Source organism: Doryrhamphus excisus, linkage group LG2 (genome assembly GCF_037039965.1).
Source record: "Doryrhamphus excisus strain RoL-2023G ecotype Guam linkage group LG2, RoL_Dexc_Guam_v1.1, whole genome shotgun sequence".
NCBI classification, from domain to species: Eukaryota; Metazoa; Chordata; class Actinopteri; order Syngnathiformes; family Syngnathidae; genus Doryrhamphus; species Doryrhamphus excisus.
In genome coordinates, this window is record NC_136358.1 from 1,312,039 (window position 1) to 1,334,325 (window position 22,287).

At 44.7% G+C, this 22,287-nt stretch overlaps 3 protein-coding genes across 8 annotated transcripts; all 3 read right to left on the bottom strand.

Annotated features, from left to right (window-relative positions):
* Positions 1–818: 818 nt before the first annotated feature.
* tmem121b (transmembrane protein 121B) lies at positions 819–4,081 on the bottom strand. The gene has a single exon (XM_078794743.1). The coding sequence runs from the start codon at positions 4,036–4,038 to the stop codon at positions 2,857–2,859; it is 1,182 nt and encodes a 393-aa protein (XP_078650869.1). The 5' UTR covers positions 4,039–4,081; the 3' UTR covers positions 819–2,856.
* A 599-nt stretch (positions 4,082–4,680) lies between these two features.
* On the bottom strand, positions 4,681–12,668 carry mkrn1 (makorin, ring finger protein, 1). 2 transcript variants are annotated; one of them, XM_058067781.2, is made up of 8 exons: positions 12,521–12,668; positions 11,432–11,563; positions 8,414–8,586; positions 7,642–7,868; positions 7,355–7,569; positions 7,093–7,203; positions 6,490–6,637; positions 4,681–5,763 (listed from the first exon to the last, which is right to left on the bottom strand). In XM_058067781.2, the coding sequence occupies exons 1-8, from the start codon at positions 12,592–12,594 to the stop codon at positions 5,551–5,553; spliced, it is 1,293 nt and encodes a 430-aa protein (XP_057923764.2). In that variant the 5' UTR covers positions 12,595–12,668; the 3' UTR covers positions 4,681–5,550. The 2 variants fall into 2 exon arrangements, with proteins under 2 accessions (XP_057923764.2, XP_057923765.2); XM_058067782.2 differs by lacking the exon at positions 12,521–12,668 and adding an exon at positions 12,148–12,228.
* Positions 12,669–13,439: 771 nt separating this feature from the next.
* Positions 13,440–22,140, bottom strand: clcn3 (chloride channel 3). Of its 5 annotated transcripts, XM_058068380.2 has the most exons (15): positions 21,974–22,140; positions 20,175–20,350; positions 18,648–18,808; positions 18,399–18,498; positions 18,098–18,285; positions 17,901–18,023; positions 17,543–17,830; positions 17,227–17,474; positions 16,875–17,157; positions 16,613–16,799; positions 16,136–16,534; positions 15,842–16,058; positions 15,665–15,740; positions 15,351–15,391; positions 14,533–14,650 (listed from the first exon to the last, which is right to left on the bottom strand). In XM_058068380.2, the coding sequence occupies exons 2-14, from the start codon at positions 20,335–20,337 to the stop codon at positions 15,377–15,379; spliced, it is 2,448 nt and encodes an 815-aa protein (XP_057924363.2). In that variant the 5' UTR covers positions 20,338–20,350; positions 21,974–22,140; the 3' UTR covers positions 14,533–14,650; positions 15,351–15,376. The 5 variants fall into 5 exon arrangements, with proteins under 5 accessions (XP_057924359.2, XP_057924361.2, XP_057924362.2 ...); XM_058068376.2 differs by lacking the exon at positions 15,351–15,391 and having other exon boundaries at positions 13,440–14,650; XM_058068378.2 differs by lacking the exons at positions 15,351–15,391; positions 20,175–20,350; positions 21,974–22,140 and adding an exon at positions 19,546–19,798 and having other exon boundaries at positions 13,440–14,650.
* Positions 22,141–22,287: the final 147 nt, after the last annotated feature.

The window sequence follows — 22,287 nt, forward strand, 5'->3', positions numbered from 1 at the left end:
TTTTTTGGAATAATTCTTTTTGTAGAGTGGCGTGATAACAAACATACATTCATTTATTTTCTATGCCGCTTGTCCTCACCAGGGTCGCATTGGTATGCTGGAGCCTATCCCAGCTGACTCATACACACTAGATTTGTCGCCAGCCAATCACAGGGCACATATACATACAAATAAACAATCATTGTTACTCACATTTGTAACTATGTACAATTTAGAGTATACAATCAATTAATGTGTTTGGAATGTGGGAGGAAGCCGGAGTAACAAACATATATTTTCAATGATTTTTAAAAACAACAAGGATTTGGTTGATCCGGACTGTTTAAAACTGGGGTCTCAAACTCACGGCCCGTGGGCCAAATGCGGCCCGCGGGACGCTAGTTTGAGGCCCCGCCTTGATATGAAAGTTTAATTTGTTTTTTGATTTGCTTATTTATTTTGTGTCAAAAAATAAAAATTAACATTAAACATTTATTTAATAATTGAATAATAAATAAAAATTCATTTGTTTTTTGATTTGCTTATTTATTTTTCCATCTTATTTTGTGTCAAAAAATAAAAATTTACATTAAACATTTATTTAATAATTTAATAAATAATAAAAAATAATTTATAATAATTTATAATAATTTATTATTAATTTATTATTAATTTAATGTTTTAACAGAGCTTTTGCAAAGAACCAAAGCACTGAAAAAGTGCAGGGTATAGCAGAAGCATTGAAGACTATTATATTATATATATTTATTAATATTTAATATAATGAATATTTATTAATATTTTTATTGTATTTAAATTTTCCTTTATATATATATATATTTATTTTTTTTATTTTTTTTAACCTGATGCGGCCCAGCCTCACCCAGACCCTCGCTCCAGTAGCCCCCAGGTAAATTGAGTTTGAGACCCCTGTTTTAAAATGTTTAAACATTTAAAAATATACACATACACCCTCACTAGTTCATTTAAATGGGTTGGTTTCCTGGCATGAACCCAGCTCTTAAGCATGGTCCACAAGAGGGTGAGGGTTGGTGCTTTGGGAAGGCTTAATTTTAATTTTTATAATTTTAATAATTTTAGCATTTTTTTATCCATTGCTGTTTAATCACTCCACCCTGGTGAAAGAACAGTTCAAATAAATTATTACAGGCCCAAAATAAATAGGACATGCAAGCCCAAACGTCTGACCGGAATTGTGTATTTTAGCAAGTTAGGCAAATCCTGCTATACAGTAAATCATTCACACGATATCGATACATTGTGGACAATTCCAGCTACGTGAGAGGATAACACTTCGTATAGCTGCTGACTATTCTGCTTGCTAAGAATGCAAAATGACTTGAGCCTCCAGTCCAGGCTGTCGCTATTCAAACACTGTGGACGTTGACACACACATAAAGTTTTGTCAGTGTTGTATCTACTTTGTGGCACTGTCGGGTTATGCATGACAACGATACACAAGTCTACATACAGTAAGTCGGTAAACCCAAACACAGACTTGCAGACAACACGGTCATCATAGAAGACACCAAACCTTGCAGGGAAAAGGGGGGTGGGGGGGGGGGTCTTGGAATTGCACTTCCCAGCAAAACATGGCTGTCTCTCTCGCTTCTTTTGCGTTCCAGTGCAGCAAGAAAATTTGCTGACAGAACATCTTCCTGATTGTTAGCACCTGTGGATTGGTCCAAAAGGGGAGGTCCTTAAGGCAGGTGCAGATGATGCGCTCTATCCAGGTCTGGATACTGCATGTCCAAAAAATGGGAAAAATCTTTCATAAAGGAAAACCTTAAGATACATAGAGTCCTTGTCATCGAACATGTGTATACTGTAAACTATACATGTTTGGATTTCATTCATTATCATTAAAAACTGTTTGGTTATGGGTGTCATAGCTGGTTATTATAATTCAATCTAAAGGTCTGTTGGTGATAATAATAATAATAATATATAATACAACTCATAAAAAAAGGTCCTGAAGGTCTTGTTTGGTAATAAAGCACTAAGTGTATCACTAAAGGACATGGAACATTGTGTCAAAGTTTGAGTCTTTGTGGAATAAATGTGTATTTCACATATATATATATGTATTTAATAATTGTTATATATGTGTATATATTGCTTATTATTATAATTTAATTTAATCTATGTGTATTTATTTTATTTCCAATTCAATGAAGAGAAATGTAGTACAATAGTTTTAATGTTCTTTTTTACATATTGTAACAAATATATTTTTTATACGTAACCACTATTATAAAAACAAGTCATTTATGTGCCTTATGAAGACTACATCCATATGTCAATAATTTGGAAGTTGATTAGTCTGGATGCATACAGGAAGTAGTCGCCCTATACCAGACATTTGTGTGTTGCATTTCAAATTTTTTTGTGATTTAATTTTTTTTACATGCGTTAATGTATTTAATAAATGTATCATGATTTCTCAACGTAAAGTTTTGTAATATACTACTATAATTACAGTAATGGATGTAGCGTAATTATTTATATATAACTATAATTGTGGAAAAATATTCGAGTGCCTTACAAAGCCTACACCCACGTTATGTAATATAATTGGAAATAAATTGAGTTTTAAAAAGTTGTAAAATGCCAATTTTGTACAGTAATTATTCATACATAACTATTATTGATGGTTAGTTTCCTGTATCGTGTCAAGGCTGTAATAATAGGCTGGTGAATTAATAACCCGGAAGTGAACCGGAAGTTTACTATAATTACTCACAAGTAGCATACCGATACCGGAAGTTTTTGTATTGCCTTTCTAATTGGAATTAGTGTAATTTAGGCTTCCAAAAAAGGGAGCTAATGATAGTTAATGGTTCCGAATCCCAAAGGCTAAGACTGAGTAACTGCCAGGGTGTTGACATATCCGTGTGGACACATGTCGTTTTCGGACACTCCGTGGGAGAACTGGGCCTGGTTACTTCCGCCCGCCATCCTCTTCCGGACGTGGCGCATAGCCACGCACTGCTCGGTCAGGTCCAGAAACGTACACGCCAGGAAGAAGATGTTTTTGAACATAAACACGGACACCGGCGTCTTGTAAAAGAACACCTGGAAGCACCGGACCACCAACAGGGGCGCGTTGACCAGAAGGCCCGCGGAGAAACGAGCCCACAGCCACCGGCAGCGGAGTTCGGAGGCGGTCAGTTCGTAGAGCCAAATGACCGGAACCGCTAGAGCCAAAAAGTACGCCGAGATGACAGTGTACTTCAGGTACAGGGTCTGGATCTGGTTCCCGAGCAGCATCTCCACCAGGGAGAAGCTGTCGATGAGGTCCAGGCAGGTCGTCATGAAGCAGCTTTGGGAGTGGTGTCTGGTGACGCCATTGAGATCTTCAACGATGGCGTTCATGAGACAGAAGAGCAGCGGTGCGGACAGCAAGGTGATGATCTTGAAGCCGGTCACACCGCAGGGCACTTTGACTGCGATCAGATCCAGTATGGAGGTCTCCAGGATGAGCACCACCTTGGGGGTGCACGCTATGACGTAGATGAGCCAAGCCAGGTAAGCGTAGGTGAACTCACCCAGGTTGCATCCGCCGAAGATGGAGCCCTTCTGGTGGAAGCCGCAAGCCCTCTCCCGCTTGCTTCGCGCGTTTTTCATGAAGAACATCCCCCACCCGGAGACCACCACCAGGTCCGTGGCGATCCAGGAGCACCAGTACAGGTCGGTGAATATGATGAGGTAGAAGTCCAGGATCCCGCCCTGGAAAACGAGGAGGAGGAAGCAGAGTGTTTTGTAGAAGAGGCTTCGTTTGGAGGTGTGCGCCAAGAGCAGAGGGGCGGTGTGCGCCGGGAAGTCCGCCGATGTCATGTCGATGCGGGCGGGGACGAGAGGCTGGATGCTGCCGCTCTCGTCCGGGTGGATGATGATGCTGCTGCCGGTGTCCCGCCTGCTCCTGCTCAGCAGCCGGCCGGCTTCCGGGGATGGAGATGAGGGGACGATGGAAGCAAAGCTGGTTTGGGATTGGAGATGGTCTTCCTTGGAATTGTCTCTCCTTATTTCTGAGATCATTTTATTTGTCACCTCAGCTTCTCCCGTTTTTCCTCCTTGATGTTTTTTTAAGGTGGGGAGGAAGAGTTGTTGGGAAAACGTGGCATGGATTCAACATGGAATGAACTTGGTACTTCTGGAACCTGAACGCATCATCACGTTTTGGAATGATGACACACGATACATCATGTCGCTTCAAAATGATGTCATAAAGTACATCACATATCAAGAGTGCACCCTTCATATTTCTGCATATAATTTGTTATCCCCTCTAAATAATTCAACACAATCATAAACGTCTAAACTGCTGCCAACAAAAGTCAATATTGTGTGAGGATGGCATTCTTTTACAACACTGCTTCAAACTCTTGGGCACTGTATTTTGGGTTTTCATTATCTAAATAGAATGACTTTTTAATGTAATTTGACATGTAAACTATGCATCCTGTTATTTTTAAATGCCATACAAGACGTAATAATTTGTTTTGAGTTCTCAATTTAGTGATGCTTTCCCCCTTTCCGCCGTTAGAGGGCGACAAATGACCGCTGCCACATTCCTATTTAAAATATGACAGCTTGAAGTTCCCCCCCCCCCCCCCCCCCCACCTACTTTCAGCTACGCTACAGTTTGGTTGAGTCTTTAATGGACTTCACAACCGCACATATTGATAATAAAGTTTAATTTCAAGTTAAGATGGATGGCCGTGGAACATAGAAAACACACATTTCAGTATAAACATATGCATTCCAACGGACTTCAACAGGTTGAAACCAGCTACCGGGAGTGGAGAAGTATTTGGCATATACAGTCAATGTAAATTCTTTAAAAAAAAAAAAAAAACAGTTACGTGACCCAAACAAGGAGGGAAGTGCTGCTTTTTGGTACGAGACCGTTGGGTGTGTTCAATGGGATGGTCCATCATTTCACGGAACGAAACAAAGGGGACACCCTTTAACTTTCGATGGTTCCGCATGTGAGATGTGATTAAAAATGTGCATTAAATATATCAATGCTCCCCAAAGTACACTAAATGCATTATAGTACACCAGGAACATGGACATGGTTAATAGTTAGCACAATAGAGAGGACATAAAGGGGGAGGGGCAACAGTTCTGGCCTTGAAAAGAGATGCTTTATCTTACAATGGAAGTAAGTGATGTGTTTGTGTGACGTATGTACAAAACCCAGTAGATGATCAACAAGTGAAACCGACGTCCACAAATAAACTTGTGTTTCAGCAAAATCTGAATACCTTTTTTGTTTGTGTTTTTTTTTGTTTGGACAACACCAGGATAAAATCCACAAGGATACATGTCTAGAAAATGTGTTTTTCTTATTTCATCTTTTTAAGTTCTTATGAATGGCCTGCTTAAAGGCACTGCCACAATACAAGAGGGAAGGGGGGGGCGCTACTGTCCATCACTCGCACAAGACAGTCCATTCTAGGGTTTTGTGTGTGTATACAGCATATGTGTATACTGTATAGATTTATATAGATATAGGGGAAGCGTATGCGAGTACGTGAGGTGTAGCTATAGGTAAATCTCGTAAAAATCATCCAAATCCTCGTGAAACAAGTCCCATTCGTCCTCAGAGTCGGTCACCTCGTCGTCCGTCCCAGCGGCGAGCAGCATGAGGAGCATTTCACTCAGCTCAAAAGTCACCATCTCCTCGTCGTCATTGTCGAACGAGTCGGTGCTTTCCCGCTCGTCCAGGATATCCCACAAACGCGTGTGCCTCGAGTTCTAAAAGGGGGGGAAGGAGGATCGTTTTATTGCTTTTACCAGATTATCCAATTTCTCATCAAATGAGCCAATATTTGGTTATATATGTCGACTTTCCTTGACTGACCAGCAGAGGGAGCAAAAGGCTAGGTAACTGGAGAGTGCTAAATCAGGGGTGTCCATAGTGCGGCCCTGGTGCCAGTTTGGCCTTTAGGCCCACAGCACATTATTTTTCAAAAAATGTAATATAACAGAAAGAATTGAAAATGCAGGGGGAGGGGTCAAACTGTAACAAAAAAAGTACTATTTTTTGTTTTTTTCAACATTTCCAGACTGCCACTTTATGTAATACTTGCTTTTTTCATCTGCTTGTGCAACATTCTAACAAATAAACATAAAAAGACAGTAAAATTTGGTTAAAAGGGGGAAAAAATGAATATAAAATAAACCATAAAACTACAAAATAAACCACAAAGTAATAAGGCCAAATAAATGGGAGAAAAAGTTGCTATTACAAATCGAGAATACATATTGTACATGTACAATATGCAACCGATACACATGTACATATGTCAGATTATAGCACAAGTCAACAATATATAAGACAGTAAAAGGCTAAGTTATCACAGATTAGTTTTTTGTTTCATACGCTTTTTAAGATTGTGTATGCCGGATTATTTTAGTTTTCCCAAAAAAACAAAATGTCATCATTTGTAGTAAAGTACTGTAAGGACTGTTGGTTGTTACCCGGTTCCTGCTGCTGTTGGATCCGGTCTGCCTGCGCGGAGGCTGTGCTTCCTCCAGCCGCCCGTCAGGAAAAGCGTGCTTGTAGAAGCAGTTGGATCCAAAGGGACACGTTCCGCGCCCCTCGTTGAAGTACCGGCATGGTTTGCTCCTGGGAAGACAGAGTGAAGAGACGAAATATCGTCACCGGAGCTGTTGACATTTGGCGTTTGCCATCACCGCACCACACGCACCCAACTGCCTTCTCTATGTGACTCAAGCGCTCTGCTGATGCATTGTTGGACCTACTGCAAAAAAATGTGGCCCGTGGTCCACCAGTTGAATATCCCTGCTCTCGTACATGAACCTACCTGGAAAAGCTCTGGATCCCCTTCATCTCATCTGTCCTTAAGCACCTTGCTCTATATGGAAATATTCACGCTGCAAACTGTGCAGAATGCGTGATGTTCACCTTTAATTGATTTATGAATTTGATATCCACACACAAACATCACAGTCTGGGAGATTTCTAACTTCAGTGTGGAGACAAGGTCAACATCCAGACGTCTTCCGCGGCTCTGTGTCACAGAAAGGGAATGAACTTAATGAGCGAGTGGACCTTCGTACCCCATGCCTTCTTTGTATGTCTGGATGAGCTTCAGCTTTTCATCTTTGTCTTCCACCCAGAACTCGCTCGGGATGACAAAGTTGGATGTGATTCGGCATTCCGGACAAGATCTGTGTGGAAATACACAGGAAGTGGAAATAACATATGAAATCTAAATGTAAAAATGTGTTTCCTGCAAGCAACAATAGACATCACGTTACTGGCCAGCATTGAAAAAGCTCCAAGGTGATTGATTGGTTGTCCTTTCCAAACATGACTCACTTGATGATTCTGCTCTCAAACTGCCGGGCGCTTCTCCACCTACGGATGCACTTCAGGCAGTAGCAGTGGCTGCAGTTGGACAGGATGCCAAAGCGGCGCTCGCTCGGGTTGGTCTTCTCGAACACCACCTCCATGCACACGCCGCACATCATATCCTTGCTGCGCTGGATGGCAAAAGAGATCTCCATGTCTTTTTCGTGGGCTTCGATGCAGGCCTAGCAGAGGGCAAAGTGTCAGTTTGACATCCCCGCAATCAAAAACGTGGAGCTGATGCTGTCGGGTAACACCTTTGTGTGCTCCGAGCGCTGGTCCTTGTCGGTTGGATGGAGAACCTGCAGGCCGCACATGTCGCACACGTCGCCGTGGAGATAGACGCAGTTGAGGCCGTAGCGGCACTCGCCGACCGCGGCGTATGGACAGAGCTGCTTCCTCAGCAGCTCTTTGCCGTGACGCGTCACTTCGCTGTCAAACTCCTCGATGAGGGGGGCGGGGCTCCGTGCGTTGGCAGACTCCACTGGACACACAAAGCCCAAGAGGACATCATATCAATTAGCAATCAGGGGATGAGCTGCATTAGCTCTCCTGGCATGGAATTGCCATTTTACATAGTTGAGAGCTTGAGTTGGTCTCCATAGCAACATCAGTAGTAGTAGTAGTCCCATTTATGTCATTCAAGGGGTTGAAATAAAAACAAATTATAATGTGTAGCAGCATTAAGTGGCAACACCATCTCATACATTGACACTGCTGAGTGTGGCCTACTGTATATACTTAGAATATAATAATGCTGCATTGTTTACAGGCAACATCATGATGGTGTTTTTGAGAACCTCCACATACCATCTGCTGTTTTAAAAGAGATAATTGCCGGAATAGACAAGACATGACAAGAATATCAATGCCTTCTTATCTCCCGTTTCTCCACGGATCTGAGGCAGCAAGGTCAACTGAAATGTTTGCTCACGTTTGAGCGATTTCGTTTCCGTAGTAGGAAAACCAAGACGGTTGAATTGAATCTCTAAACACAAAGCCCAGGATGGCTCCAAAGTCATTACTCACCACGTCCACAGTACGGCTGCCCTGGCACAAATTCTGCAGCATTGACCCAATCTTGCGCCCCTGGGCCGGGAGCTGGCCCACTGAGCTCTGGATCGGGTTGGCTGGCTCGGGAGGTGGAAGGCAATGGCTCAGGTGTTGGCGACTCGTCTTGTGATGGATTGTGGTGTTCAAACCTGTGGAAACATACAGGAGCGGGACTTGCAATAATGACACTACAAGGCTTATTATGCACGGCACAGGGTAAGACAAGCCAAAGAAATGGCATGAAATGGTGCAGTACTTCTGTTAGCCCTGTACTACTTGTGTTTTGAAAAACACAATCATATTTCTACCCTGGGAGGTCATCAGATCTATGGAAAATCATTTGTAACAGATTTTGGGTTTATGAAAGTTCTGCTGATGCTGTTTTATAATTCATAAATCATAGCTTGATGCACTGTGGAAAATTGGGTTTTTGCAAAACCAAATGAATTTTTTTATAAATCAGTTCCAGGCACACTTCAGCAGCAGGCGCAATCGTCATCCCACACACACCCAGCTCACTATCTGATATGTCCCCTTGAACCTGTGTAAAAGAATCCTAAACCACCAACGCCCACTATGAACCATATAAGGAAGTCCGCCCCTCTGTGACATCACAAAGGAACAGTTTGACCACACCTTTTAAACCATTCAGCATTCAGAACAATCCCAAACTTCTTTCAGGGCTCACTTCCAAATGTGTAAACCTCATAATCTGAAACTTTGGCATCTTTTAACACAATAATACAACATTCTAAATACATTTATAGGTCAGAAAAGTGGAACAAGCATAATAGGGCCCCTTTAACTGGCATGGCATTTCATTTACTAAGGAAAATACACACGTGACCAAAAATAAATGGTGATAACTGACAAAAAGTTTTCGAAAGCTGCATTGTACCAAGCCTTCATAATTATAACGCAGTTAAAATATCACATGGAGGCCCTGGGCTGTGTTCAGAATCATTTGCATCGGCAACAAACTGCTATCAACAGAGAGAGTTAAACATCGTCTTAAGCTACAACAATCGGGAGTCGCTCTCGCGAGGACCGAACGTCAGCTAAAGGCACAACCAAATCCATTTTAAAACAACAATATACCATTCTCTCCAATACAACGACATTTTAACAATTTGCTACATACAATGAATGAATTTTGAATTGTCGACAAATACATTACAACAAATCATATTAGTTGAATACTTTGAATGCGGATGCATTTTCAAACTCAAGTATTTTAAGGTCATCAGACTAAAGTCCAAGATCATCCATGTGGACCTTGCAAAGAACATTTATATAGGTCTCTTAAGTCCATGGAGGTTCGGGGTTTATAAAAATTCAAATAAATTGCGTAAGGGTGAGAGGAATATGACTGTGCTATGATTATTATGATTATTACTAATGAAAAGCCTCCAGCCTGTGCATACAAGCGTTTAAAAATAAGGATGGTGGCTCCTCCAGCCTCCTCCTACATGACGGCTGGTACGCTGTGTGTGCACCGTTAACCAGTCTGTTCCCAGAAAGACACTCAAGTGCTAGATAAGGACTGGGGGGGGGTGGTGGGGGGTGGCTGGAGCTATGCATAAATAAATGAGAAGGAGGGTGATGCAGATGAGTGAACCTGGGGAACCCAGCAACAGCAGAAGAGGAGGGAAATTGAGAGCGTTATGCAATTGCTATGCAGCATGCAGTGCACGCTGTCTGGCCCTGGGGGCTACAAAAGCGGAGGGGGGGGGTGTCACCGAGTCCAACACAATAGACAAGAGCCTTTTACAAACCCCCACATTGGCTGTCTTTTCTTTAGTGTCTTAATACAGGGTGCAGAAGGTAGACAGGACAAAACAAAAAGAAAAAAAAAATGAGGGCATCCTCCAATCACAAAGACTGAAGAATGTTGACTTGTCAAAAACAGCAGCAGCAGTGACTCAATGCATTATAATGTCTGCAATAAGCCCCCTATGGTCGTATATAAGCGCGGGTGTGGTGGTCCCTGCACTGCCTCGGTAACTATGGGGATGTTCCTTGGAGCCAGACATCAAGCAGACAGCGTCTGTACGAGCTGCTGCTGTTGTCTGGATAGCTTGACAACAGACCGGGTGACTAATCTGCCTCTCAAAAGGGACCTGCATGTTTTAAAGCCTTTTTTCTTCTCGCAAATGTATGCTGATGAGCTTTTCTCAAAGCACACACGGCAGTGTTTTAACTTCTACGACTGTCACCTCGGTGAGAGGATAAAAAAATCAACATGGTCACATCATACAATTATTCATTTCATGGTTTGAATGGCCACATATTTGAAGTGGGGCCCTGTGTTAATTACTGTCAAATGCGGAATATTGCGGAAATTGACACGTGAAAGTAATGCTTTCATCATGAGAAGGAATATTTGTGTAGGGAAGTATTTCCCGAATAGGACCCTGATCACAAACACTACCTCACCCTCCCTAATTATTCATGTTGATACGGGGCGACATGAAACACTGACCAAAAAAACCTTGAAACTCCTCTCTTATGGCACATGAATGGAACCCAGCTGTGTTAACTTGCTTTAGCTAAGCATTGCACTCTGGCTTGATGAGTTAGATGCTGAAGTTCTCATTCATTAAAACTAACCTACATCCTGAAGTGAGGCAACACAGTGCCACACACACGAGGCAAATCATTAAGACATGCTTTGAAATCCATTTTTATGTCCTAGCCAGCACAGACGACTGACGATTCCAACAAGGAGTTGCCATAGACGACAACATGTTGACATGAGGATGCAGCAGTCTCAGATGTCATATCTTGTAAAGCCGTGTGCCCTAATACTTCTAGGAAAACCTTGCCAGCAAAGCTTCCTCCCCGTCATATTTGGCTCTGCTAGCACCTCGTTTTAGAAGGGGGAAGTCGTAGCAGATCAACTGACACCTGAGCCCAGCACACCTGCTGTAATGTTCGCCCGAGCATCTATTATATAACAGCGTGGATTTTTTTTTTTTTTTGCCAACCACTCACCTGCAGCGGTCTCCAAACGCGCAGTTTCCCTTCTGAAAGAACTTGCAAAGCATGGCTGCAGGCTTGCTGTTGGTCAGATCGTGAGAATAGCGACAGTTGTCTCCTTCTTTGCATAGACCATGCAAAAAATATCTGCAAATAAAAAGGGGTCATTAAGCCTTGGAGTTTTTGTCAAGCCATATTGACTGTGTCGATTGAATATAATTCAAATTTGCCAAACATAACATTTACATTTTAGATTTGTCATTGTGTCAAAATGCTCCTCAGCTACTAAGCTTTTAGTTTCACTACATTACAATACAGTCAGCTACATTTTATGTATGTAACGGTGGAGCTATTTATGTAAACATACAGCCCTTTAAAGTTTAAAGTTCCCAAAATAGCATTCTTTGATGTATTTCGGACAGAAGTCGTTTTTAAGATTGTCTCCTTTCAAGTGTAAAAACTATGATATTCTATGTCTTGAGGACCTCAATTGTTTGTTTAAAATCTGACATTGTAGGAAATGTAGTGTACTAATACACAATATACATTGTAGAAAAAAAATAACCAAAAGCTAATCAAAATGGGGTCAGTGTATATGCCAAGTTAATCAGAACCACTAACTACTTGACTACAAATACCCACTACATTGATGATATATATCCATTACCATTTACACTGCCAATATATGTGGATGTACTATGATAACTGGGACACACCAGTAGGCGACTTACATGGATTTAACCAGAATGCTCACCAAGCTGTAGTAGTCGTTATATTGGCTTTAATATTAGTTCTAAGCAAAGCAAATCACTATTCTGCCGGTTTATGCGGTTAATGTCACTTAACCGTGACGTCACCATGTTTATACTAACGCTTTGAGATGCTTTATGTCGTACTTTGTCGACAAATTCGTAGCATAAATCACAACAAAACACAGCTGTCTCGCTGAGCTAATACATAGCAAGGCAATAACAAGCATAGCTGAGCGTCGTTGAAACGCTGTTGTCAGCCCTTCGACAGCTCTTCTAACGCCGCTACTTTGACGCCAAAAGTCAAACAATGTCTCCATCATCGATATTCCAATGGCGTTTCTTCGAGTCTCACCTGCAAGTTACGTGTTTGGTCCAACCTCCTGGTACCGCTGGGGCCGCTGTGGACGATGCAGCTGCTTCCGCCATTGCTGTTTATGTTGAAGGTGCCGGATGTTCCGGACAGCTCCGCCGCAGTTCGGGCTTCTTCGCTTATCTCCGACTGTCGTCGGCGTTTGCCTGCAGACGACTACCTCGCGCCACCTAGCGTCAAAATACAGTCAAAGCAAGACTGGTGACGTTAATATTTTAACACGGCTTTTAAATTTATTTTATAATATCTTATTATATATTCATATTATATACATGTAGTGGTGTATATGATTTGGCTTCAGTACAATGGTCATATATATGTGCCATATATATATTATATATACTTGAAAAATGTTGTTTGTGGCATTTTTTGCTTGCTTCATCTTTGGGTTCTGCCGTGACCCCTGATGAATGTCTGGTGGGTTTGGCCGTACTTGAAAAGGCTAATTTCAGCAACTTAAAACAATGTGATTTCGCAATAACCGCAAACCTGAAAACAGTGACTGCCAGCACACTGAAACCCAAGCTGCAGCACATTGACCAAGACCATACACTGCTTTGCAGGCCAGCTTCCATTCAGAATAGTCCTCGCCATGGTGGACCATAGAAATGTAGCGCATGTGCTCAGTGTTTGAGTTTTGAAAATAAGACTGCTAGCAGCATTGCTGCAGAGGCCGAAGGTCCTCAGATCTACTGCATCAAATTGGTGTGTCATCTCTGAAGAACGCCTGTGCTAAAAAGGATGCACAAGAAAGAAACACACATGTTTGCTGAACACAAATCAGACTAAAAGCATTGATTACTGCATTACTGTGGCCTGATAAGACCCAAGATAAACATATTTGGTTCGGATAGTGTCAAGTGTATGACGGCAACCAGGAGTACCAAGACAAGTACTTTGTGTCTCCAGGCCTAAACTTTATTAAGCATAATGTGAGGCATCCTCAAATGGAAGGTGTGGATGGAGCATTTTGGTCTACATGGACAATTTATCATCTGCTCTCTGTCTCGAATGTGGAAGAGCGATCACATGACTTAAATGACACGTCATTATTTTGACTTGACATTGTCTTTCTATTTACGTTTGTGAAATAACTGGAGTTGCAACAGTCAGCTAGGTTATGTGCATGTTTGTGTCTGTTTCATCTGCACATTGCCCAACACACACACACACACTGTGCACGTACAAATGTGCAACCCAAATGCAACTGCAGAGTGTAAGCATTCGTAGGCTGTGCTACCTGTTTGTGCATTAGTGCCGGATTGTGCTGAACCCCCCCACTTACCACTCCAACATTGTAACCTTGTGTAAACGATGAACAGTATGTTCTTTAAAGTTCAAAGCAAATTTAATGAATCTTCCTGTTTCAAATGTACAATCAAAGAAATCAAACATGAAATTATTCACAATGATGCACAACTTCATTGACACGGCACAGAAATGAGGAAACGTCAAGATAAGGAAACGCTCTTCTCCATGCTGACCATCTTCATCGGTGGAGACAATCTCTGCGGTAAATCCACATTTTTCTCCAGAGGCCTGAAAGCTTCAGCGGGAAGATGCAGTGTTCCCAATGGAAAAGTAGCAAGAGTGAAAAGTAACTGACAACTTGCATCATTTATTTCACCTTCATTTCACGCTGATGGATGGATGGATGAATGGATGAATGAATGGACGGACGAACGGACGGACGCTCTCTTCTACTTTGTGTCTCCCGTGCACGTACAATATTCCAGGAAACGGGAGACTTCTGTTTCCATGGCAACCGGTTCACTGATGAGGACGAACAGGAGAGGAAGGTTCACAGGTCCAGCTGCATCGTTGCGTGGAGCGGACAAGAGCACATGCATGAGGTGTTCCCTTTCACGGCCACGGGAGGAGTCTATAAAGCTCAAAAGTGAAAAGGAAACAAAAAGTGTCAAAAGGTCAGAGGTTGGCGCCGTCCAGGAGGTGCACTTCTTCCTCTTGCTCCTCCTCGCTGTCACCTCCCCCTCCCACCCAGCCGTCCTGAAAGGAGCGGATCAGTTGAACATGATGGACTCGGGATCTTGGTTTGCCATTTGAGCCATGTGACGGAGGATATCTTTTTTTGTGATGATGCCGAGAAGCCGTCTGCAGGGGGAGAGAGAGAGAGAAGTTAGCCGGGATGTGATTTTTATTGATGCCGCATTCTGTCCCGGTTGCGACACAGAAGCACACAGTCCACGACTAACTGCATTCTGGATGGTTTCTATGCCAACAAAAAGAGGAGGAAATAACCAGAAGGAAAAGGAGTGAAAGGTGCTCTATGTTGGTCCTGGCCAGCAAAACAGAGAAAGTGGTGACAGGATACTGCAAAAAGAAGCAGGAGATGAGTTCCCCGTATGCACCAAGCCATTTGAATCGCAGTCCGCTGGGACACCAAACCAGAGTGACAAAACGTGCGACTTTGGACACGGCAACACCATCATCAGTCCAGGTCTCAATGAGCTACGACACTGGCATGTGTTTAGTCGGAACTACAGTGAAAGAGCAGCGGGAAAACTGCACTCTGGTCACCCAAGATCTTCCAACACAAAAGATGCTCGCTTGACGCTTGGGAGACCAGGGGCAGATCACAGTGGTGGAGGGTCAAAGGTCAGCAAGAGAGTGTGAACCCAGTGTTTCCTGAAAGCCAGCAAAGCTTCTTCTAGATAATTTCGCTGGCTTAGACAAAACATAGCAGATGGATTAGCACATGCTAGCGAGCTAGTGCTATAAGCACCACAACACAACACAACACTCCAACACCGGTCAGAAGGAAATACAACATCGCTCTCCGCTAAGAGCTAACCGCCAAGTGGTTGCTATCGCGTCACGTCACATGTCATCCGTCTGCGAAGGCCCAGGGGGAAGTTTCAGGACACAAAGAAAGAGAAGTCATTAATGATGCAACAGCACAGATCTGGATCGACATCTTTTCAGACACGACCAGGAAGCATACCAAGCTGACCTTTGACCTGTTTGTCTTAGAAAGCCACCAAACTAAACGCCCATGACAGAAAGTTAAAGTAGGACTCAGCCACGACTCTCTCTCGCACCACCTTTCAGCCGAGGGGCAGGGCCTAAAACTGCGTGTCATGTGTGTAAAGGGGTGGGGCTAGTCACCAGGCGCTGCGTGTGCTGCTTGAGCTCCTCCAGATGTTCTAATATATTCTTCTTTGTGATGATGCCCAACACAATCCTGCAACACACACCAGTTACTGGCACAGCTGCCCCAAAACAGCAACCGTTCTACGCGCAGCACTGATGTGGGCGGAGTGCGTGTGCACATGCGTGACTCACCCGTTGTGAGTGACCAGGCACTGTCGCAGCCCCAACTTCCTGAAGATGTCCACCACAATCTCCATGGGTGTGTGGTCCGTCACAGTGAAGGGACTCATGTCAAGGATGGAGCGGAGCTTTAGGGGCCGTGGGCTGTCAGCAGGCAGGGTGGGGGCGTGCTGTGTGAAGTACACCCTGGAATTCAACAAGATGCCCTCCTGCTTGCGGCGAGCGTTTTCTGTTGAGGAGGAACAGGCCCATTTAGAACGACCGAGCGGCAGGAAGGAACTGGAGTGGGGGGGTGGTTGTGGTTACCGATAGCGATCGTGATGTCCCTGCGCAGAGCGAAGCCCACAAGCCTCTGGGACTCCTTCGACACAATCACTGGGAAACCGTTATAACTTGTTTCATTGATGGTGGCCTGCAGCTCCTCCACGCTCAGGTCATCCTGCGTCAACACAGCGAGTGGCGGGTCGCTGGGGCGGGGCCTCATCACCTCCCTGGCGAGTGTTGTGTGCGTAAATTCCTCCTTGGCGTCCAGAAAGGGGTATCCGTTGAGGCGGATGTGAGCCTCGTAGATGCCCTCTCGGCCAAAGGCGTCGCCCACCCATTTGCTGGTCATGACGGCAGCCATGAGGGGCACAATGTACTCTAGGCCGCCAGTCAACTCAAAGACGATGACCACAAGAGAGACGGTCATCCGGGTGACGCCGCCTACAGAGGAGGACCAAACCAAGCGAGTGGGCAAATGGAAAGCAGACAATTTGAACACTCACGTGTCCTTGGACTCACCCAGACAGGCGGCCGCCCCCACCATGGCGTAGAGTCCAGGCGTGATGCAGTCGGCTCCGACCTCACACCAGTCTTTAAATAAGAACCAATCATGGTGGTAAGATGCCAGCTGCTCCACGGCGATGCCAACGATTCGTCCCGCGATTGCCCCGATTGCCATGCTGGGAATGAACAAGCCAGATGGCACCTGGAGGGGGCGGAGATGGTTAATGATGCTTTGGTTGCAGATAACGGAAACATTTTCTAGAAAACGTAGGATCACCTTGAGGCCGAAGGTGAAGATGGTCATGATGATTTTGAAGATGAGCGCCAGGCATAGCTGCCACATGGCGGCATAGACGCCAGGCCCGGCGGGCCGGTTGGGGTTATCCGTGAAGGCCTTGCTGCGGTACTGGCAGAGTTGCGAGGACTCCAGCGGTCCGCAGTCCGTGAAGAGCTCCTTGATCAACTCACTGGTGTTCTGGCGGGTGTACGGGTTTGGGAACGCAACGACGGCCGTGATTGCTGCCACCAGGATCACCTCCAAAACCGGATACTTACCTGAGGTACACGGAAAAATGAGTATTTCTTTTAGACTGACTTTAGGACCTGGGATGGACAAGCACTTGCCAAAGCGGGTCGACTTTCGCCTCCGACACCAAGCGATGTTGGCTCGAATGAAGAAGGCACCCCAAAGGCCTCCGAATACCCCCAGAAGGATGAAGGGGATGAGCTCAAACAGGTACCAGGGCGTGTGGTACTCCACGTAGAACAGCACCAGGCGGCTGTTTCCAAATGGGTTGATGGAGCGCAGGACAAAGGCAGCCACCAGCGCAGCAAAAAAGGAGCGCCACAGTGTTTTCAGAGGGAAGTAGTAGCTGACCTGGAGGAGAGAACGGAGAATCAAGCTTCATCCTGTCAACACACATCACACAAGCTCATGTTGTTCACCTCCTCTAGGCTGAAGAGAACGCCGCCAATCGGTGCTCCGAATGCCACGGACACGCCGGCTGCTGATGCAGCAGAGAGAACCTCTCGCTTCTTGGCCTCATTCTTGCTGTACTTGGGGAACAGGTAGGAGAAGATGTTCCCACAGCAGCACGCCACGTGGACCAGCGGGCCCTCCTTCCCCAGACTGAGACCCGATGCCACAGCCAGCACCAGAGTGATGGTCTTTATCATCAGGGTCCACTTTCCTAGGTAGCCCCTGATGATGAACCCACTCAGGATGGTCTTGATCTGAGCAGAACAGAGACTAAAGCATCCCACCAAGAAGGGAAAAGAGTCCATTTTTGAATTTTTTTTTTACCTCTGGGATCCCTGAGCCACAAGCGTACGGAGCAAACACCTTGACAAGACACACGGCGAGGAAGGCGAAGGACAGAGCCCAGTAGATGTACATGAAGTAGTTCATAATATACGAGCCTGGACCCTGCAGGTAGAAAGTCAAGTAAATCAGGTAGTCCCTTCACGTGGAAGCATCCACTCATCGCCAGCTGACGCTACCTCGGCCTGGCCCAGGATGAGCTCAGCCCAGCTCTTCCACTGGGGACACTTGTCTCTCTCGGCAAAGGTGGTCTCGTTAGACGTCCAGCAACACTGCTCGTGGTTGAACCACATGGCGCTCAGGCACACACCCTCCTTCAGGTCGTTCATCCAGTCGGCAGCGATGTCGATCAGACCGGCCAATGCGCCTAGCAGGAGGAAGAAGAAAAGAAAGATTAAGAGATGTTTTACCTGTTTGCCTGGACTGGTAGGACCATACATGTTTGAATCTGACGTACTGGCTTGAGTCCAAGGTCTTTACCTGAGGCCAAGCCTGTGAGCGTCACCACCAGCCATCCTGACCAGGCATCATATAAACTCTTGGTGAACTCCCATGCCGACTCCTTCTTCTTACTGGTTATCTGTGCACACACAAACAAACACACACCACCAGTTAGTCCACTCACGTAATCACTTCCTCTATGCTGAGAAGTGCTTACTATTGAAATTGTCAATATTTGCTGAAAGGGCCGTGGCCTCCAGAAAGAACATCTTTCCAGCATGTCATTACCTTCCTGTGCCTTTCGCGATCCTTGCACTTCTCGCGCACCCAGTCGATGGTGTGGAAGTCATCGTAGGTGCCCACCCCAGGAATGGGCTCCTCTAAGAAGTCCAGGAGATGAGTGGTGCTGCTGGCAGCCCCACCACCGTTAGACATGGCATAGTTGGAGCCTACGAGGGACAGATGGTGACTCCATGATGGACAACATCACGACAGTGTTTATGTGGAGCATCAAAAGACCATCAGCCATTGCAGTAAATCAGAGAGTTTTGCCGGCAGCTGACTCTGGGTCAGCCGTCATGTGACCGACTATACATAATGACCCCAACGGCCTCAGTAGAGTCCCGAGCTGAAGCAACAAAAAATACCTCCAGTGAGAGATTCCAGGCCATAATGTTAAATACCTGTTGAGGATTTTTAAACCGCTACATGCTGAATGACACACAAGGAAGGAAGTAGAAGTAGATGAGGCTACATCGCAACGTCGTGCTGACTGAAACTCATCCGGGGCCTTTTGTCTCTGCTCAGTCAGGCTAAGATGCTAACAAAGCCGACAGGAAACAACACGGCACAAAGTTGCTGGGCACAAGCCCACACAGCAATGACAATCCAGGACAGGCTCACATATTCAAATGTATGAAAACACATGAATATTCATGAAGTGAGGAGCTGTCATGTGACTTGAGGTGCCATTCCAGCATCGTCCAACAGGTGTCACATAGAACAGTGCAGGTGGACCGCTCGGACATTTCATGTACTGTATATAGAGCGGCGTAATGCCCACAGGCCCGAGCCTTCGCGCTAATCTCATTATCTCTGCACCGCCGCACGGCGTCGTCAGTAGCAACGGTGCCTCACCTAGCAGGTTCCCATATGGATGGAGCGAGAGACGAGAGACGAGACGTACCTCTCCTTGGGATCGCCTGCAGGGGGATGGTGTCCCCTCCCCCGTCGTACGGCAAATAGGGGTCGGCACCTGCGTCCTCGTCCTCCATTTTGACAGACGAGACGGCAAACAGAGGATAGGCTAGGCTAAGCTAGGCTAGGCTTCACTACGCACTGCCGTGTGTGTGGGTCTGCAGCTGCCATGTTTGCCCAAGGAACACGAACAGCGTGTGTGTGTGTGTGTGTCCTCTCGCACGGCCCCTCCTTCCTCGCTCCCTCTCTCTCTCGCTCCCTCTCTCTCTCTCGCGCTCCACTGCAGCGGCTGACCCTCAAGACTGATGACATCATCACATGCTCGCGCAGCGCGCTCGGTTGCCAGGGTACATGGCATCACTTTAAACTATGTTTTTTGTTTAAATTTATAACATGTTCTTCAAAGACTGCTGGATTAAAATACGCACATTTCTAACACTGTAAATTTTATGGAAGGTTCTGATGGTTAAATTGTGCCACCTAGTGGACTGGAGGCGCTACCGACTCAAGCTTCAAGAAGCGGATGAGGCAGTGTGCAACCCCAACCCAAACACAAACGTACATGAAGTGGGCATGAAATGACCATGAGTTGAGCGGGTCCATAAGGGTGCTCCATACCTGGGGAGGAAGCGTCCCCATCCAGCAGGTTGTCATCCTCAGTAGTGTGGAAGTCCATGATGATGCCGGCTCCATCAAGCAGTTCCTCGTCGCTACTGGCGCTGGCGATGCTGTTGTAGCTGTTCCTGCAGTGGCCTCTGTGGTACAGCTGCTCCGACTCCATTTAGCAAAGCACCCTGGGTGACAGAGGAGAGGAGGCCGCGGTGGACATATAGGTAAAGTATACGGTGAGGATGCAACTGTGTTGTTGGGACGGACAAAGTTATTGAGGGTGGGACACGCCCCACCACCACCTAACATTTGCTGAGCTAGCACACACACACACACATATTACATTTACTTCTGCAAACTGCACTAAGAAGTCAGTGAAGAAGTTCTGCTGTGCTTGTGACAGATACCGAGTAGCCAGAAAAGTGGTAAAAAGTTTTGTGTGACTTTTTCCAGCGACGGCCACATACTGCAAAAGCAATTATGTAACAGCCACTTTGATATTCCTGTATTGTAAATATGCTAAGAAGTTGTATATGGTTCAAGAAAAAAAAGCATCTCAGCTAGTTGAAAAAAACATTTTATTACCATGAACATCCGTATTTGCTATTTTCTCAATTCAGTTTTTTCCATGTTTTCTTCATAAATAATCTTAGTAGTTGTTGTAATATTATGACTTTATTCCAATATAACTTTTTCCCCAACCAAATTTTTCACAAATTACAAATTTCTTTTTAAAATGTATTTTTAAATGTATTTTTCTTTAATATTTGAATTCTATGCTACTAAAATGACATTGCTGAAAATAAAATGACTAATACTTTTTTGTTAGAATACAACTTTTTCCTCATATTCCTATTTACATCTTATTTTGACTTTATGCTCATAATATTACAGCAGTTTTTTCCCATTTCTGTTGTTTTTTTTTACATTTTCTAGCTATTTCAACTTTCTACATGCATTTTTGCTCATAAACATACAATATTCTCGTCAAATTAGCACTTTTCTACTTTTCCTTGTGAGATTTTTCTCAGAATATTTTTACTTTAGCCTTGTAAAATTACTGATTTTTCTTGTTAAATTATATTTTTAGAATGCACCAAGGGCCAATAAAAAAGCCGCACTTTGGACACTGTGCATGCCATGAAAAAGATCATTTCAAACGTGACACTATGGAGGAGTCCCTAACGCTTGTGGGGATGACTGAGCACTATTTCTCATGTAGCAAAACACACAGCCTCCTTCCACCGTAGCGATGACGTCACATATTGTTATGACATCACCAATATCTCAACCTGGACCTTTGAATGGAGCAAAGCCACAGCTCTTGCACATGCTATGTAGTACTGCTGTGTGCTCAGCTAACTTGCACATTTCACCTTTTAAATATCATCTTTTATTTACAACACCTAATACTGTAACTACAAATACATCGGTTCCTACACTTTGAAGTGGTAGCTTGACGGGTAGTCATGAGTTTGCTCTACATCAGGGCACAATTTAAGTACAGTCGTCGACGTCGCCGCTCTTAAAGCTGAAGAGAACAAGCTTTCACAATCAAGAGCCACAATTACAATAACAAACTCAATGGATGGATGCTAACCAAGCTAGCTTGCGCTGCTAGCTTGTTCGCTGGCTAGCAAGCTAGCAGGCAAGAAGCACCTGTTCTCTGGCAGGGAAAGTGCAAGTAAGCTCCGAAGATGACGAGCTTATACGAACAGTGTCTGAGCCGGAAAACACGGCCTCGGACAAGCTAGCGTTCTCCCGCACCCCCTCGTTCGCTAACCGGAAGGACGTGACGTGAAACAAACCTCGTCGAAGCCTCAAATCCGGCCTGGACGCAACAGTTCATCATCTTCGTTGCTAAATGAGACGTTTGCTCAGCCTCCTCATCCTCAGCACGGCGACGTTATCGTTTGAGTAAATTTAGGCGTCAGTGACGTTCACTTCCTGTTTCCCATGGCCGAGCTCATTATCAATGTATGACTTCACCGCTATAAAGAATGTCCTCCCTGTTATTTGTCCCCTAAATTGTGAGGATATTTCCATGTTTCTTGTACTGTAATTCCACTTTGTGTTAATGTTTTGTAATATTATTTGATGATGTTGTACTGTATTTGTATAC

What these genes read in the sequence shown, in the direction of transcription:
- tmem121b (XM_078794743.1), bottom strand. Translation starts at nt 4,038, where the DNA reads ATGATCTCAGAAATAAGGAGAGACAATTCCAAGGAAGACCATCTCCAA.
- mkrn1 (XM_058067781.2), bottom strand. Translation starts at nt 12,594, where the DNA reads ATGGCGGAAGCAGCTGCATCGTCCACAGCGGCCCCAGCGGTACCAGGA. An exon ending in TTTGAGAGCAGAATCATCAA is followed by an intron (nt 7,204 to 7,354) that starts GTGAGTCATGTT and finishes ATTTCCACACAG; the next exon opens with ATCTTGTCCGGAATGCCGAA. An exon ending in ACATACAAAGAAGGCATGGG is followed by an intron (nt 6,638 to 7,092) that starts GTACGAAGGTCC and finishes CTGTCTTCCCAG; the next exon opens with GAGCAAACCATGCCGGTACT.
- clcn3 (XM_058068376.2), bottom strand. Translation starts at nt 20,337, where the DNA reads ATGGAGTCGGAGCAGCTGTACCACAGAGGCCACTGCAGGAACAGCTAC. An exon ending in TGGGGACGCTTCCTCCCCAG is followed by an intron (nt 18,809 to 20,174) that starts GTATGGAGCACC and finishes TGTCCCTCGTAG; the next exon opens with GCTCCAACTATGCCATGTCT. An exon ending in GTGGCTCAGGGATCCCAGAG is followed by an intron (nt 17,831 to 17,900) that starts GTAAAAAAAAAA and finishes TGTTCTGCTCAG; the next exon opens with ATCAAGACCATCCTGAGTGG.